Below are 19,614 nucleotides of genomic sequence, written 5' to 3' on the forward strand. Positions count from 1 at the left end.
TCTATCTCAGAATGTGTGTCAGATTTTACTCCTGGTTTTGGTAAAGTGCACAGGAGTTTATAGGACAATAGTGCAAAGAGCTTAACTTTGAATGTTAGACATCATACTCCTTAAGGCTTCTAGACTTTCTATGTAGCTCAGACACTTCTTGTCTTCATATCACTCTTCTAGATACCATGCTTACATTCCACTTACTCTCGAATGCCAGGCAGTTTAGTTATTTCTTTTACTTCCTATGCTTTTGCTGACCTATGCTTTCATAATTTGAGCCTCTCTACTAAACAACTACTTTATTTTGAGAAGATGATTTTTCTTCCATTTAGCTCATGAATCACAGTTTCCCATTCATTGAGTATAGGAAGTTGGGGATGGAAAGGAGCCGGAAAAAGCTGGCATTGCTGTTCTCCAGGCTTGGCAGATGTATACTCAGTTTCACTTTCTTTTAGGGGGGCATTATTGAGGATTCTTTGATGACTCCACTCAGAGACCTCTACACTGCACATTTCCAAACTAATGCTGTCTTTGGCTAGTCTCTCATGGCTCACATCCACCAGCTCATGCTCATGATAATGCATATCATAAGTTTTTCTGATATAGTCCCTCATGCATACCCTCTTGCATAACTCTTGGTTTAACTTCTGCTTGGTTCATAGGAAAGTTACACATTTTTGCAACATTAACTGCTCCATTGTTGCCCCCTAGCTCCCTGCCCAACTGGGTAGCTCCAGTCACAGCTTTTTGCCTGTAGACTTTTCAGGTATTAATGAGACCCTGGTCCACTGTGTACCTCCAATGGTTACACTAGAGGACATACACTAAGCTTTTTGTTCTATGTGAATGGAGGTTAGAAATAAGGGAAAGGGAAGGTTCCCTCCCCTTCCATGGAAGTGGAACTCAGTGCGCACCTAAGACTCTTTCTGACTCAATCCTCTCTTACAGTTTCTACATCCTTTGTTTATACCTTAGCGTGGTAGTTTGCCTGAGCATCACAAGATCGGTTTTGGAGCTACCTTCTCAGTAAAGTGGCCCTGAACAGAGTCTGTTACCTCACTTTGGAATGTAGAAATACTTTTTTTTAACCTCTCAATCCATTAATTATTTTGCTTTCAGACTTTAAGATCTCTGCGGACAGGGAGATAGAAAAAAAAAAATTCCCCTTTAACATCCTGTTATTCTAAATTACTTTGGTATTTGTTCTTCCATTTCCTTGAATTATGGCTTACAGAAATGTCAAGTGGCATTTTACTTTCAGACAGAAGGATCTTTTCTGTTTAGAAATCTAGCATGACCAATGCTGTACACTCATAGAACACTGGGAATGGAAAAATTGTCCTCACCCATTTACCCAACTAAATTTTACAGATGAGGAAATAAAGTTATCTCAGGGTAACACAGATAGAGTATTGTTTTTTTTTTTTCTGTTTTAGCCAATATACTAATTTCTCATTTTTTATGACAAATTCAGTACCCTTTAAAAAATTTTTTTATCAGCCTTTCTTAGATTCAAACATTGTCAATTTGAACTGCTTCCTTTTTTTCTGACTTCATTATCATTTTATTTCATTTTCTGTGGTTCCTTGACACTTTGTGTTATAAAAATTAGTACTGACATATAGGTTTTTAAATTCACAGATTTCTCTTAAAACTAGAGCTATGTTCTCTAGCAAATTAAATGAGAGTATCATAGAGTAATCTTCTCATGTTGGTTATAAGTTTCTGTAGGAATTGGTAGATAGATTTCAGAGGATGAGGAGCAAAGTTATTTCTATTGCAGAGCATTTTTTTAAAATGGCAAAATAAAACATGAAAAAGTACTTGCGATCTTTAAAATTTCTGTTTTTATCTGATTCAAATAATTTTAAGACTTTGTAGTAATGAGATAGTACACAATAATGTCATTTAGGAATTATTGAACTAATTGAAAGAAAATAGTTAAAAACACATCCTCAGAACTGACCTGTTAGGTGCAGCCTTCACTTCTCCCAGGAAGGTGACCAGGCATCCTTTGCAGAAAACACACAAGTGCAATAAAGTTGCCAGCTATAGAACATTCATTGTGTTTTCCATCTAATACAGGAAAGATTATAGATCATTTTCTCCTTAAGAAATATTGTTCTGAAGAATGTGCTCTTTTACCCTTTACCTAATCAGACTGATAAATTTAAAAAGAGAATTATGCCAGCTTTCATCTATATGCAAAAACATGAAAGAAAAATAAACGTGTGAAAAAATTTAGAGCAACTAAAGAGGACAAAGAACACCTGGTGTGTGTATGCAGGAGATATGCTTAGATGGGAGGGACACAGTAAGAAAGATGGAGAAGGAAAAAGAAAAATTCTGGGGCCCGCTGCAGTGGCTCACGCCTGTAGTCCTAGCACTCTGGGAGGCTGAGGCCGGCGGATCGCTGGAGGTCAGGAATTCGAGACCAGCCTGAGCAAGATCGAGACCCCATCTCTACTAAAAAATAGAAAGAAATTAACTGGACAACTAAAAATATAGAGAAAAAGTTAGCCGGGCATGGTGGCGTATGCCTGTAGTCCCAGCTACTCGGGAGGCTGAGGCAGTAGGATTGCTTGAGCTCAGGAGTTTGAGGTTGCTGTGCTGTGAGCTAGGCTGACACCATGGCACCCTAGCCCAGGCAACAGAGTGAGACTCTGTCTCAAAAAAAAAAAAAAAAAAAAGAAAGAAAAAAAAAGAAAAAAGAAAAGAAAACAAAAAGAAAAATTCTATAGAAAGTGGAAGAAGCAAGAAACATGAAGGAAAAAATTAAATGATTTAAAGCTATATTCTCATCTTAACAACTAAAATTTTCTTCTCAGGATAAAAATTTTGGTGTATATTATCTTCTGGCTTATACACAAATACCCTGGTTTTCATAGTGCTTAAAGTATTTTATAATATTATTCGTGAGAAGTAGGTAGGTCATGAAGAGTTATCTTCAATTTAAGTCCTGGGGAGATGAAGATGAGTATAGCATTTAAGAGACTAATAGGAAGTCCTAATATTACGTTAACAATTGATACAGAGAAATAGTTTTACCTTCCTTAGATTCTGCAAAAATCATACTAGCATTAGAAAATGAAAAAAAAAGAAGAAGAAATAAAGGGATAAAATAGGAAACAAAAGCCACAGTGCATGTGTGTTTTTCTTAATTTATAACAAATTTGGTTTCTGGAATCATACAAAATTATACTAATCTAGAACAATTATAGACAAGATAAATAATTTAAACAATACAATCTCAGAATATTTCTTTATTACAAAAGTAATATATGGTCATTACAGGGAACTTTGAAAGTATTAATATAAATAAGCAAGGAGAAAAAGATAAAAAGAAATCACCTGTAGCAAAACTGTTGCTAACATTTAGACATTTCACTCTTCAGATCTTGTTCCAGGCATACTTACAAAATTAAACGGACGTACATTTTATAAAAATAGAGACTTAGCATACACAGTTTATCACCTGTTTTGTCACTCAAAAATATATAGTGAACACATTCTATAATAATTAACATGAGTGTCCATGGACAGCAACATTCTTAATGACTCCCTAAGAACTTATTGTGTAACTTTTTAGCTATCTTCTTTTTTTCAAACATGTAGTGTTTACAGATTTTAACTGGGAAAATATTTCTTTAAATATCTTCATGTGCATATGTTAGAACACTTGACTGAATTAATCATTAGAATAAATTATTTGAAGTTGAATTGCTGAGTCAAAAGGTTTAAAGGCCTTTGGGTCATCTTACTAGAGGTCATCTTACTATCTGGAAATGTAGGCTCTCCCACCAGCAATAAGAAAAATGGCTGCTCTCCTGCCTCTGAACCAAGAATGGATGCTACTGCTGTCTTAAAGCCATTGCCATGTTATCTTATTATTTTAAATTGGAGATTTTGTTGTTGTTGTTTGTTTTAGATATAGGGTCTCCCTCTGTCACCCAGGCTGAAGTCCAGTGGTGGAATCATAGCTCATTGTAACCTTGAACTCCTGGGCTCAAGCAATCCTTCTGCCTCAGGCTTCTGGGTAGCTAGGACTACAGGTATGCCACCATGTCCAGATAATATTTAAATTTTTTTCTTTTGCGTAGAGACAGGGTCTGCCTATGTTACTCAAGCTGGTCTCAAACTCCTGGCCTCAAGTGATACTCCCACCTTGGCCTCCCAAAGTGCTAGGGTCACAAGCATAAGTTACTGCTCCTGGCCTTGAACTGGAGTTTTTGATTATTTGTGAAAGTGACCATTTTTCACGTTTATTAACTTTTAATAATTCAATAAAAAGTTGAAAGAGTTATTAGAAGTCTACTAGACTAACTCCTATCACATCTTTAAGAGAATCACATTCCAGACTCTTCTTGAATAATTGCTATGTGATGAACTCACCATCTTACAGATAGCCTTCGCTATCTGTAAGCTGTGCATAAAGCGTCTCTATTACTGAGTTAGACATTCTTTATTACAGAATGTCTCCAATGTTAAGTCAAATCTATTCATTTGTAGAACTCTCATTCATTGATCTTTATTTTTATTCTAAGATAACAAAGAGCAAGTCTACTCCCTCTTTTATTATCTGACACCTTTCCCTTTGGCTAACATTAAAAAATTTGCTTATAGGAGAGAAACTCATTATTAGAAACCAGGATAAGGAATCAGTGAGAAATAACAGAAATCTCTGTTAATTTCCCAGTAAGTTTATATAAGGCAGAAGGCACACTTCAAATTAATGTTTCTTAAACATATTAAATAATTATGGTGTTCTAAATTTCATATTATAGTTAGGAGGGAACTGATATTTAATATTACTTATATGGTGTTAATTACCTAATTATTCTGCCAGCAGATTTTATGTAAGAAATTAAATTAGAAAATAGATATCTATAAGAAAAAATACACAAAACATTAACATCCTATTTTAATTCAGCTTTATATGACATAAAACACTTGGAAGATTGACAATCTACTTTTGTCAGCAATCTATGGTAATAACTATCCTATGCCCATGTACGACAAGTGGAACCAAATAAAAGTCTACTCAATTTTTGAAACTTAATTCTTCAAAATGCTAGTGCAGCAAATTGTTATTTTGGAGATTGCCACATCCCCTTTTTGTCTGATCATTCTGATAGTTCCCAAGAGTATTAGAACTGGCTACACGGGAATGTTGGAACTCTCTGCTTTGAGTGAAAAATATTGTCTTGTTCTTGCTTAAAGTGGTAATAGCCAGTACTAATTGAGCTCTTATCATATTCCAGGCACTGTTCTAAGATCTTTATGTGTTTAACTCATTTAACTGTTTCTATAATCCTAAAAGATAGCTACTATTATCTTCCCCATTTCACATATGAGGAAACCAAGGCAGGAAGAAGTTAAATCATTCATTCATTCACCCGAGGTTAACCAACCAGCAAGAAGTGAACCAGGGATCCAAACACAGATATTCTGGTTTCAGAGTCAGTACTTTGCCACTATTTTATGTGACCTGTCTAGCAAGCATTATGTGAAAATATTGAAAAATATTTGAGTCAAGTCATCAAATTTCTTCTCAAGTACCTGCTATGTGTAAGCCACTACTCTAAGTACTTTCATTCCTATCTTACACCTATAAGGGCACTCGAGTACTTGTCATGGTCATTATGCCTCCATTCCACAGCCAGAGCCTGGAGAACGGAGCTCAGCTAGAGCCTTTCCTGATAGGGCTGATGCCAAGGCTGCCTGAGTCCATATAAAGCATTTTTGAAAAAAGTTTTAAAACTCTATTTAAGAGCTGGGCATGGTGGCTCACACCTGTAATCCCAGTGATTAGGGAGGCTAAGAGGCAGGAGGACTGCTTGAGGCCAGGAGTTCAAGACCAGCCTGGGCAACATAGTGAGACCTTGTCTTTAAAAAACCTTAGCTGGGTGTGGTGGTGTAAGCTGTGGTACTAGCTACTTGGGAGGCTGAGGCAGGAGGATCCCCTGAGCCCAGGAGTTTGAGGCTGCAATGAGCATGACTGTGCTACTGCACTTCAGCCTGGGTGACAGAGCTAAAAAAAAAAAAAATAAAGAAAAAACAAAAAACAGCCTATTCAAGCCTTTCATTACATTCTTCTGTTTCTTTATCATCATCCATCACATATGCTCTTAGGAATATTTATCTCTTTCCAGTTCCCTGTGCATTTCATTCCTGTAAATGTCAGATGTCTATGGAAAGGAAGCAATAGATGGTTGGCCTTTCAATATGAAGCTGATTTCACAATCTGGCTGTGCATAAAGCTGCCTTTTGTCTTGAAGCTTTATCAGTGAAGCCATATCTCATAGGCAACCATCTAAATCGTACAATTTGTTGTGATTCCCAGGAGATTATTTTCTACCCTATGCCTACTTTTCTCCCTCTGTGGATAAAACTCTTTAGTGGAGATGGGCAAAGTCTTTTGTTTCATACAAAATACACAACTTAAATACCACTGGATGAGAGTCAGAACGAAAATGGTCCAAAAATAGGAAAGAGTTTAGGGTGTTTTGGGAAAAAAAATCAAGGTCTTTTTTAAACCAGTTAAAAGAAGGACCTCCAAATTTCTAGTCTTTCTTCAATTTTTTGAACCTCAGTTTACATCAACAATTCTTTTCTGTTTTTTAAAAAAATGTATTCTTAATCCAAAAACTTTAGGCAATACACAACACCCTTCCAAGTTCTTATTGTCACAGATTCCCTTAATTGTCTTAAAATGTTTCTCTAAGAATATCGTCATTCTTTTTTTTTTTTGGCTTTAAACAACAAACATTTATTTTCTTCCAAGTCAGACATCTGAAATCAATTTCACTAGGCTAAAGTCAAGGTGTCAACAGGGCTGCATTAATTTTAGAAGCTCTAGGATAAAATCTTTTCCTTGCTTTTATAGAGCTGGACTATTGTGGCTTATGGGTCCTTCCACCATCTTCAAGGCCAGCAGTGTAGAACCTTGCTTCAGTTGTCATGTTGCCTTTTGCCTTTGTAGCCAAGTTTCCTTCTGCAAGGGATATCATCATTCTTGTCCTCAAGCCCTGATAGGGGCTAAATGTTCTGTTCTTATTCACCGGAAGTGGCATATTGTGAGGAATGGGATTCCAGTGTGATCTGGGCAAAAACTGCCCACCTAGTCCAAGTCTTTTGGATGGCAAAGCTCTTCTAAAAGAAAAAAACCTATAATTCCAAATAATGTATGTAGATACTCTCCTGACTCAAGAAAAAAGTGGTTAATTCCCCTTATCGCTCCCTCTCAAATGTGTGTTGTGCTTGATAACTTGCTTCCAGAGAGTAATGTATGGAAAAAAGGGAAAAAGTAACCTTACAGTAGTTATTGTGAACTTTTATTTTACAAACTTGGCAAACACAACCTTGGCCAGGTGATCGAGGGTAACATCAACAGGTAAGTCAGGTTGGTAGCATGAACCCTTGATAGGATGTGATTAGAATAATGCTTCACTTTTGTTGTCATTCTCCTAACAAGCCATAACTCTAGCCTAACCATGAGAAAAACCCAAAGTGAGGGACATGCTACAAAAAAATCTAACAAGTATTCCTCAAAACTGTCAAGGCCATGATAAACAAGAAAAGTCTGAGAAACTGTCACAGGCCAGAAGATGCTAAGGAGTCAGACAAGTAAATATGATGTTGACATTACAGAAAAAGGACATTAGGAAAAAACTAGTTAAATTCTGATAAAATATGCCATTCAGTTAATAGTAATGTACCAATGTTGATTTCTTTATTGTGACAAATGGTAATATAAGATGTTAACAATGGGATAAAAATTTGAGGGGTATACTGAAACTCTGTACTAACTTTCCAGCAAATCTAAAACTTCTAAAGTGAAAAGTTTATTTATATATAAAAAAGCAATAAATAAATAATAGATATGGCTACCTAAAGCTATATAAATAGCATCTGATATTAACTTTAAGAGAGATACATAGACTTTTGTGGCTCTGTAGAACTCCATAGACTTTTAACTTGTACTGATATTTTAAACTTTTTTTAAATTTCAGAGTATTATGGAGGTACAAAGGTTTTGGTTACATGAATTGCTTTTTACTGTTTGAGTCAAAGTTATATGTGTCTATCACCCAAATAGTCTGCATTGTACCTGTTAGGTATGAATTTAACCATCCCCTCCCCCTCACCTGCTTGATTTCCATTGAATTGTATACCCTATGTGTACATGAGTGTTGATCTATCAGTTCCAATTTAGTAGTGAGTACATGTGGTGTATGTTTTTCCATTTTTGCAAAACTTCACTTAAAAGGATGGTCTCCAGTTCCATCCAGATTGTTACAAAGGTATTAATTCACCATTTTTATGGCTAAGTAATACTCCATGGTATACATATACCACATTTTATTAATCGACTCATGTATTGATGGGCATTTGGATTGTTCTCACATCTTTGCGATTGTGAATTGTGCTGCTATAAACATTTGAGTGCAAGTGTCTTTTTTTTTTAACTCTTGACTTTGAAAGATACAGTAAAAAAAGAATGGAGGAAAAGGAAGGAGGGAAATGAACATTTATTGAATAATATTATTTATTAGGCACATCACTGAATTTTCATCCATCTTATCTCCTTTAAAACCACAGCAAGAATTCCATTATGTAGAGGAAGAAATGGAGGCTGAGTATAGGAAAAAACTCAGGGTCCTACAGCTACTAAATATGTAGCAGAATTGGGAATGAGAGGGAGTAGGAGATTGCTAATCATGAAGGGAAAAAGGATGCAGGGAACAGAGGCAGAAGAAGGCAAGCCAAGATCCTCACGATTTTGAGAAGATGGATGTATTTTCTGGTTTGGTGCTCCCAAGGGATTAATAACGATTTATAGCCATACAACTTGTAGCTGTTAAAGTTAAAGTCTATGACAGTGAATGTTAAATGTATTTGAAGTCACTTTTTATTTTCTGACAGGATTTTATACAGCTATATAATGATTTCACTTCCTATGTTTTACTGATAATACTCTTTTCTGTGGATTCAAGTTAATCTAAAGTTTTCTTATAGATACATATGGCAAGCCTCAAAAATCCTGAACTTTTTTGCATTTTGGATACCATAAGTGAAGATTCATGCCTAACATTGGATAAATAAACTTTGACATAAAGCACTGATTCTTATTTCTCATTAACTATGTAATTTATCCACAGTGCAAGGATAGTATGTGTGTTTCTGTGAAATTTTCTTCTGCATAGTTTTTTCTCTGGCCTTGTTGCCATGGGAACAGGGTCTTTGCTTAATTAGACTCTTGGCCTCTCTAGCTCTCACCCTTTTATATCATCACCTGGCTTGTGGGCTTTTTATTCCAGGATACAGGTTGATAGTGTAAACAAATGTCACTGCTTAGGTACATGGAAATAGAAATGTTTTTTGTCAAAGATATGTACATATAGCCAGAAAGTGTCTGTTCATCCTTGTAGTTAATATTTTATTTTATCATGAATTATTTTCTTCCAGTGTCAGATCATCAGAAGACATAAGTTTAAGTATAAAATATAAGGAAAGAAATGCCTATAAGAAAAAAACACAGAAATATTACTATACTGATGAAGTTATAAAAAAATCATATAGTAAGTAGTCACTGTTGATAGATTTTTAAAATATTATTTTATAGATTGGTGTGAATAAAATGAATAGCTACTCTGTGTGCTAAGAATGTTCCTATTCATTAATAAACATGAATGTAAGGTCCTGTGATCTCCATTTAACAAAGGAGGAAAGTGAGGCCCAGAGATATTAAGTGACTTGTCCAAGGCTGCACAGTATGCAAGTGGCAAAAATACAAGGTTTAAGCCAAAAAAACATGTGAAGTGCCTACTATAGTTTCCAAAATAAAGATGGCACCAGAATGTGAATTCTTTCTTTTAAGTGTTTAAGGAATAAAGATAAATAAAAACTATTTTTGCATTCAGAAATCCCACAGTCACACAAAACAATGTATTTGTCTAGTTTTTTGCTAACTAGAAAAGAATTATTTAAAAAAGTAAATGAAGCAAAGGAAACATCCATAGTTTTCATCAAGATTACATGAGTTATCATATGCAAAGCACTTTGACCAGTGCCTGGCATATTATAGAAACTCAATACAGTTTTATTAGTAATGTTATTGTTATTACTGTTATATCTTAGAGCATGACCTTTGGAGTTGAATATACTTGAACTTAAGCCCATAATCTGCCATTTAACTGCTATGTAAACTCAGACAAGTTACCAAAGCATCCTGAGCCTCAGTTTCCTCATCTGTCTTAAGGGCGTGATGATACCTTACAAGCTGTGAAGATTTCTTCTTCAATTAGACATAGCACATTGGTTCTCAAAGAGTGATTCCTGGCCTAGCACCATCAGCATAAACTGGAACTTACCAGAAATGTAAATTTTAGAACCCTTATCCTCAACCTTCCCCTATTAAATTGGAAGCCAGGGGTGGTACACAGAATTTATGTTTTAATAAGCTGTCCTGGTGATTCTGACGCCTGCTAAAGTTTGAGAACCACGGTGTGACTTGTTCTATAGAAGGTGCTGAATATGGATTAGTTTCCTTTTCCTAGGTACTGGGACACCATGATTAGAAAAAGCCCAGTTCCTACTTTCATAGAAATAACAATTAAACAAACATAAAATCATATCTTGAATTAAGCTTTTGTAGATTTCTATTCCATTATCCAATTATCATATGAAGCAAAAAGAAAACTTTTTCATTTTGTCCAAAACTTTGCTTTTAAGAGCATGCTTAAAATAGATTCCCATAATCTCATTGTGTGTGTATAATAAATATAATAACAGCTCTGGTTTACATCATAAGGGAATAAAAAAGTACCTGCAAATTCAAAATTTCAGATGTTTTGTTAAATTAAACATTGAAAAAAATAGATTCCATTTCACAAAGGATACAATTTTCTTGTAGATAAAAGAGAAACTGGAGCTTTTCCAAAACTGCAGAATATTCATTTTCAAGGGAAAATAGCAGAAAAATACAAAATACAAAATAAATGAATGGGAAGCCTTGAGTTGCTTTTGGTCCCTTTGAATAAAAAGGACCATGGATTTATTTTCAACAGCTGTGTTTATAGGGTGTGCTGATCACTGCAGCTGTACCAGCTGAGTAACAGGAAGGTTAAATTTATAAAAGTTAACTTGGAAATGTGCTAGCTACTTACAAGGAATTAATGATATTGTACTTTTTTTCCTACACTCCCCTAAAATCTGCTGCTGTGAAGGCACATTTAGGTCATTAAGCATCGGGGCCCTGAAAGAGCTGCCTGAAGTGAATAAACCTGCTTTCCTTCTAGACCCTGAGAAATACTTTAGGAAAGAGCCAGAGGAGGACCATCCCCAAATTCCAGAGCTCCCATCACTTTGTGAAAGTAAGTGCTCAGCAATCATACGCCTCCATCATCTCTTTCCGTAAGACTCAACTATTTAAAAAATAACGTAGAAAAGCATGAAAATAACACGTATTTGCCTTGTAGGTTACAGTGAAACAAAGTGCAGTTTGACTAAGATTTATAGCTTAGTTGCTGATCTGTGCTGTCAGAAAGGACAGCCAACAGACTGAAATATATGAAAGGGATATTTTTATTTTATCACTTTTTTGACGTCAGAATGCCATGAACGTGTATCATGAATTTGCCATGGATGAGAACCTCTCCCCCCAAACAATCTTAATTTTCAAAACTGATACCAGAGAAAGAGCCATCATAAGATTGCTTTGGAACACAGTCTCCGGCAATCTGGTTTTGTTCTTTTCATGTGAAACACTATAAATAGAGACCACTTAAAGTGTATTGTCTTAAAGGCTTCCAGCTGCAGTGCTTAGGCAAATATGATAAGAAGAAATCTTAACTTAAAAAAAACATGAATAATCTCTGAAGATTTGGAAACAAGATGTGCAAAAGTATTCTCAATTTTTCAGACTACTATAGTCTTCTGAGTTTCTAAGAATTTGAAGAGTAATTTCTGTACAAAAATCCTTCCTGCAAAGGGGAGTCTTATGGGAACACAGCAACATAACCTTATTCTCAGTGAAGCTCTCAGAAAGCATATGGGCACTGCAGGGAAGCTCATTTAAAATAATTAATGAAAAGCGCAAGTTTTCAACTTGTAACAGTCAAAAAATTAGAACTAAACTCAAGCCATCTGAGATCTGTGGTTTCTAAACTTTTCAAATCCTCTGAGCTGGGGTTCAACATCATCCTTGTGAAATAATAACCCTTGCAGTAGGAAGATGTGCCCTTATGTCCACAGTTGAGGAAGTTTAAGCCTCTCCTCCTCACCTGGTCCCCTATGGAGAAGGAGAACAGCTGGTCAACGAATTTTTTTTTTGAAGTTTGACTTATAAGCAAGGTACAGCTGTCATTTCTCATCACCATAGTTTCCAGTCTCATTATTGTCAGCATCCTTTGCCTTTTCTTATAAGTTCTTTTTGCTAAATTTATAATCATTTGCTTGTTCTTGTAAGGGTCATCTATGATTTCTGCTCATTTCTTTTAAAAACATGAAGCCATAAACTTTAGGGCTCTGCTGGGGCTCAGAAACTGATACCCCAAAGTACAACACTTTGACATGGTGAATGCTTTGCACAAAGGAGACTGATGTTACATGGCTACAGGCTGTACCCTGACATCAATCCCCTGTCTCTCAATTTTAAACTATTGTTTTAATGGATTTCCAATAAAAGAGTGTGAATAAATTAACATAAATTAATCTCCGCTATAGGAAAATAAAAGATATTCTCCAAAAAATAAATAAATAAATAAATAAAAATTAAAAAAGGCCTCAGAAATAAGCCTCAGAACCGAGGTCTCTCTCAGACCTTCTTCTGCTCCCTCCCCCACTTTCCTTTACAAAGTGCAGAGAGGGGCCCTCTCTCTAAAGTTTCTTTATCTGACTACTGAAGGAAGTTCTTCCCAAAGAAATGGAATTGTAGTGAACTTCCTCCCTAGGAATCTCATTCAAACAACATGGGAGGATTAATGACAAGAGAAGAAATTAAAAGTCATCACCACACCCATATAGGCTATCATCTATTTTTCTGGAGGTTGCTCCAAAACAACTTTTTTTTTTTTAACCTGAGAGACTTTTATGCATAATAAAACAACCTGTATCTGAAATGCAGTTCCACTCCTTACCTTTCCGTTAGTTGTCACCACCTCCTTCAGAGCCCAGAGGAACTTTGTCCCAGGCTATTGTTTGTTCTTTGGGCCCATTCATTTTCCCTAAAAATTGTTTATTATTCCCCTAAAATTGCCTACGTCCCCCACTTCCCTCTCTCCTATGAAAGGGGTATTTAAATTCAACCCTCTGGCCCTTACAAGTGAGTCTCATATTTTGTGTGGCTCTCATGCACGTGTACACATTACTACTTTTGTATCTTTTTTCCTGTCAATCTGTTCATTGTCAGTTTGTTTCAACAGACTCAATTACCAAACCTCCAGAGGGAAAGTTTGAACTTCCCTATAGCTCTAAATAAACTTTAGTGCATCTGATAAGGCTTTTGGTCTATAATCCCATCATTTTTTTACCAGAATGATTCACCTTTAAGAATGAATATGGGAATACTTATCTTGTCCTTATAAGCTACAGAAGAGAATATGGGGAACCGTCAGTAATAAGGATCTGAAGAGACAGGACAAAGTGGTAAAGACAGTTTGGATATAGGACGTGTACATAGGAGGAAACCAAGATGGAAAAAGGAGTCAGAATTGAGGCAAGAGAACTAGGTGACAGACAGTGTGCCAAAGATGGAGAGCAAAGAAGCTAGAGGGAGAGCGAGAGCTAAGTAAACAGTGAGAGCAACAAAGACCCTAACCCTTCCACAGTGAGAGCCTCTGCTCACGTGAAGAGTCTTTTACATTCTGCAGCAGCAGGAAGCTATAGAAGAATTGTTCTTACAGGCAAGGAGGATGTGTGGGTGGGAATGTGGGGGTGATGGCTGGGTCAAAATAAATAAAATACCTAAAAGACTCTCATATGTTTTCAAAGAGAATTTTTTTTCCTGGATTTCTTCATATAAAATTTTCCTGTCATTTCCCCATAATTTTAAAAAGATGTTTTCTTTCCTTTGCTTTTTAATTTTGTTTCTTTGGCTTTATTTTCTTTGCCTCTTCCACCTCCTTTTAGAATATTTCTGCTTACCTGACTTCTCTGCAAATGGATATAGTTGCACCAGCTTGTGAGAGAAACCAATGCCAACTTTGATCACAACAGGACACATGACATGCGACACGACACATTAGGTTCTGTGAAAGCACCAAGAAGTCAGATTCATTCTGGCTGGAGCACAGGAAGGAATTCAGAGTGAGAGTCACAATCGAGTTAGGACTTAAAGGATGAGTGGGAGTTCAAAGGGTGAGGGAGCAGACAAGGAAGTCAAGGCCAAGGAAATAATGTGAGTAAGTGACACATCAGGAATGAAGAAGAGGCAGAAGTCAAAACGAATCCAAGTTGGCTGCAATGAGTGACTTCAGATGTTGAGACATTAACCAGGGTTGACACACATGAGTAGAGGTGAAATGCAGTAAGTTTGGAATGTGTTGAATTTGAGGTACTGGTGTGCCATTTAGGACTAAAGGTCTGGAGGATTGGAGCAGGTTGTAATATATTCTGTGTAATATCATAGCGTCTTTGACTAGCAGATACTGAAATAACATTTGTTAATTTATGTATGTAGCCCTTCCTAAGGTAGATATTGCACATGCTAACATCTGTGATGGGTGTTGAAGACACAGAGATAACATGTAGAGGTCCCGCCTTCAAAGGTCTTGAAGTGTAGTTGGGGGAAATGGATAAGTAAACAATTATGTTCTGCAACAAGGGCTGTGATAGAGATAAGCACTGGGTACTACGGGAACATAAGGAAATTCAGAGATGGTTTTTCAGGGAAACCAGAGTATGCCTGAGTTAGATATTAAAAGTTAAGCTGCTACAAGACAGGTAAGAAAAGAGAAAGATGGTATTTCTGGTAAAGGAGTAGCATATGCAAAATAAGGTGCTATGAGTACCATGGTGTGGTTCCCACTGGCTGGGTTCATGAAGAGGCATGAAGAGAACTAGGCTAGATAGGTGCATGGGAGCCAGACCGCGGAGCACCTAGTGAACTATGCTAAACACCTTGACATTTATTTAATCAGAAATGGGGAGCCCTTGAAATGTTTTAATCAATCATTCTGAAGTATTTCATTTTATCTCCTCTATTACCTCTTTAGTTTTTATATTTCTTTGTATAATTCTTTTAGTGATTGTTCTAGAAGGTTACTTTTTCTTGTGCTCTTTATTCCTTCTTGTGGCACTAGGCTTCCATCTGAGATCCTTTTCCTTCAGTCTGAAGAACTTGCTGTTATATTTCTTAAAATATGGGTCTGCTAGTGAATAATTTCCCCAGCTTTTATGTGCCCCCAAACTGCATTTATTTCATTTTGATTTTAAAAGGCTATTTTCACTGGATTGAAAACTCTAGATGTCAGTTTTTTTTTATTTCCCCAACTCTTCAAAGATAACTTGATTCCTTGCTTGCTTCCATAGTTCCTGTTTACAATCCTGCTCTTAATATTATTGATGTTTTTTATTCTGGCTGCTTTAAGATCTTTCTCTTTATCCTTGGATTTCAGAAGTTTTACTGTGATGAATATAAATATGGTTTTTTGTGTATTTATACTACTTGGGGTTCATAAAAATTCTTGAATGCATCTTCCTTAAATTTTGGACAATTCTCAGCCATTATATTTTGCAAATATTTTTTCCCATTCCTGCTCTCTCCTGTCTTTCTAGAATGGCAATTACACATATGTTAGACTGATTAATTATATCATAAATGTTTCCTATGCTCTTCTCTTTTTTCCATTTTATTTTCCTCTCTGGGCTTCAGTTTGGATATTTTATTTTGACGTGTCTTTGAGTTCACTAATCCGGTCTTTTGCCAGTCTACTTTTAAACCCATCTAATCAGTTCCCAATTTCACATTATATGTGGGTGTGTACATATATTTGCATATGTACACACCCATATATACACACTTTCAGTTTTAGAATGCCACTTGAATCTCTTTTATATAGGTTCTATTATAGTCTCACTGGAATTTTTTTCATTGATTTTTTTCCATTTATTCTGTTTTTCTAATGTTTATAATAGCAAATTTTAAAGTCCCAGTCTGCTAACACTAATATATAGATATTCTTGAGTCTGCTTCTAATGTCTATTTTCTCCTCTTGGCTGTTGGTCACATTTCCCTGCTTCTTGCAAGTCCTGTAATTTTTTATTGTATGACAAAGTATAAAAGATCTATAGACCCTGAAATCAATGTTATTTTCTCCCAGAGACAGTTCACTCTCTCCTTAGTTCCACAGAAAGAATGAGGTGCTGCTTACCTTAATCTAAGTAGGAATTGAGACGGGTGGGTGCTGCGCTATAGCTTAGGTTCTGTTCAGTCCACTGCTGATTTCAAATGTCTGTTTTCGGCCTCTCCCTTCAGTGGGATACTGTTTCCTAAGTAACGAGACTGAAGGCAACGTTACTCTGCATTTCCAATCCAAACCACAGTCTCCCACACCACCCAAGGACTCAGAGAATGTCCTATGGGCAACACTGGCCAAAGATCTGAAATTTCCTTGGATTCCAATACATCACACCAACCCACATGGCCATCAAGACTTTTCTGAATTTGTATACTTTTCCATAGCAGAATCTCTCATTCTATTGCAAGGCTGTTTCTTAGCAATGCCCAAACATGATAAATCCCCAGAGGGAAGAAAATATTCAGCAATCTCAGCGCATCCAGCAAGGGCTTTACCATCTCTGGAATTTTAGTTATTTTGGTCATCTTTGCTTCCACAGCCTTCTGATGGCTTTAAAAAATATTAATTGTAATTTACCTTTTTCTTTTCTATCTGGTGCGGTGAGAATGATAACCTGCTACTACCTATTAAATCCTACACAGAAACAAAATTCCTGTTGAAATGTTTAAAAACAGAAATTGACAGGACCAGATTTGCATTTCAGAAAGCTTTCTGCAAACTGTGGTGGATGCGCTGTAATGGGTTAGGCTGAGGCAGCAGATTATAGTAGTGGGAGCTTGTTATGTGCAGTCAGCTATCTGCTTTTGAATCATCACTTTGCCTTCTACTAGTAGTTTATATCTGGATAAATTATTCAACCTACTAAATCTCAGCTTTTCATCTGTAAAATCGTGATAATGATACCCGCCTCTTGGAGTTGTGTGGGCTAATTATAGCATAATGACCAACACATATGGACCCCTCAGTAAATGGTATATACTATTATTTTGAAGATGAGACCCTAGAAAGGAAGTAACTAATTTGAGAAATATTACGGAGGTTGAATTTAAAGGATTGTGTGCCCTGATGAAACATGGATAAATGTATGAGTATATGGTTGCTAGCTCGGATAACTATGTCAAATTTAAAAAGATTGCCATTGACAGAGAAAATACAGAAGGAGAAGATGGTTTACAGTTAGGAAATGAGGTCAGTTTTCAGAATATGTTGAAATGGAGCTGCCTGTGGGACATCTACCACAAAAAGCTAACCTTTTCCAGGAATCTAGCTATAGTAGGAAGAAAGAGAAAGAGTGATAATTGAAGAGAAACTGCAGTCAAGACAGGCATGTTTTAGAATTAATTTTAAGTTCAATTTTTTTCTTCTGATTTTAGATGTGATATGTGCACATTACAGAAAATTGGCTAGTAAGAAGTAAACAGAACTCTAAAGAATATGAGAATAGGAAATCTAAAGAGCAAGTACTACTTCCAGGCCTGAGCAAGGGTGACCAAGGAAGAGGCCCATCTGCTCCAGGGCTGAGGCCCAGACCTCACTGGAGAGGGCTTATCCACGCCTCACTGGAGGGCAAGGCCACAGCGATGCTGCAGGCGGGACTCGCTAGAAATCCAGGGTCAGAGTGCCAGGGGGAAGCATCCACAGGGAGGTGCTGTATCTCAGAACTCACTGCAAAGCCATTGAGGGGTTTGTTCACAGGGAAGTATATGGAAAGCTTTTCATCGGGTGGTGCCAGATGGGTGGCACTCTGCTGACGGGGGAATCTACTGGCTCTGGACTCTGGAGCTGGAGGAGCCACTGCAGGAGCTTGGTACTGGAGGAGTCATCCTGTAGGAACCTAGTGCTGGAGAAACTGCACTGTAGGAGCACAGGGAACTTGGACCTTAGAAGAGAAATCTGTTTCTCCTCCAGTGTCCCTCCAGTGCCCTCTAGTGACAGAGCTCAACATCATGCCGGCTCGTAAAGGAGAGAGATTTGTAGGGCTCCAGTCCATTAGCACAGAGCAGGCATTAAAAAGTGGATTTGGAGCTGAGAGGCAATACATTGATAACTGGCACATTCTTACCTTACCTGCTTCTTCAGGCCTTTTCTCCACTCTGGTCCTTTTACATCACTTTGGACCATTGAAATCACAGACATTATCACTACCAAGTAGGGAATAAAACATGGACGCAATGAAGGTATGAAGATAACATTTCAAGCATAAGATTGGCTTCGAATCATAGCTCTACTACTTTCGAGCTGTGTGACCTTAGGCAGGACAGTTAAACTCTCTGTATCTCAGTTTCTTCAGCTGAAAATGGGCTTCATATTAGTTACCAGTGCCATAATGGTGCTGTGAACATTAAATGAGATGAACGATGTGAAGCCCTTAGCACACTGCCTTATACCTAGTAAGAGTTGAATACATTTTATTTATTGGTAATATTTTATATTATTATTCCACTGAATAGCTCTACGATATGTGAATTATTATTGCCCCAATTTTCCATATGAGGAATTTGTGGCATAAAGGGTTTAAATAACTGACCTATGTTCCCATAGATAGTAAAAGTAGAGCCCATAGGAGAATGCTGGAAGACTGAGTCAGGTGTCCATGCTATTAATATTTCTAGATGTGGCCTTCCCTGCTCAAACAGTGTTCAAATCATGTTCCCCATGCAGCTTATTCTTGTGCTTATTTCTAAAACCAGCCATTGTACTACAGTATTACCTATTTTTGTCACTTCCATTTAAAATAGTTCATCTCCTTTTTAGGAGGATGCTGGTGAATTTAAAAATTGTTATTATAAAAGACCACTTAAAAAAATCTCGATTACCAATATATTCCCCCTCCACACTATCATTACAGAGTCTGCCTTAAGTCTTTACATTGCATTTTACCCACGTTCCTGCAATCTCCATAATTATAGTATGCAGAAGGTTATTTGGCAATTGTACAATAAGAGGCATTTTGCCAGACTTACTTTCAATGTTCTAAACTATCACTTTGGAACTTGGGACAGTTTTCAAACACTAAAATCTCTGAGTGATTTTTAGTCTTACCTACTGGGTTTTTAATGTCCTTCTGTATTCTGTTTCTTTCTCTTTCAACTTGAAACATCTTTTTTATACTCTCTCTTTACCTTCCAAGTTGTTCCCAGTGGGTTCTCAAACAGCTTGAAACCCCTCTTTGATACACCTTATTCAAAAACCTGGAAACTACTTAGAACTGGCTCTGGATCAAGTTTTACCAATAAATTCCCCAGAACCCATTCATGTTGTGTCTGCAAAATCTTTAAAACTTCCAGTGTAAAGCAAATGTTGTATAAGTGATACCTCAGGT

At 36.7% G+C, this 19,614-nt stretch overlaps 1 protein-coding gene across 2 annotated transcripts in view; it reads left to right on the top strand.

The window, feature by feature from the left end:
- WDR49 (WD repeat domain 49) overlaps positions 1-19,614 on the top strand; it is a 146,331-nt gene that overhangs the window by 118,031 nt on the left and 8,686 nt on the right. For both annotated transcript variants that reach the window (XM_069472974.1, XM_069472975.1), the window contains exons 17-18: positions 9,460-9,572; positions 11,220-11,366. In XM_069472974.1, the coding sequence (XP_069329075.1) occupies positions 9,460-9,572; positions 11,220-11,366 (260 nt within the window). The remainder of the gene's footprint in view (positions 1-9,459; positions 9,573-11,219; positions 11,367-19,614) is intronic.

This window comes from Eulemur rufifrons, chromosome 7 (assembly GCF_041146395.1).
Source record: "Eulemur rufifrons isolate Redbay chromosome 7, OSU_ERuf_1, whole genome shotgun sequence".
NCBI lineage: Eukaryota > Metazoa > Chordata > Mammalia > Primates > Lemuridae > Eulemur > Eulemur rufifrons.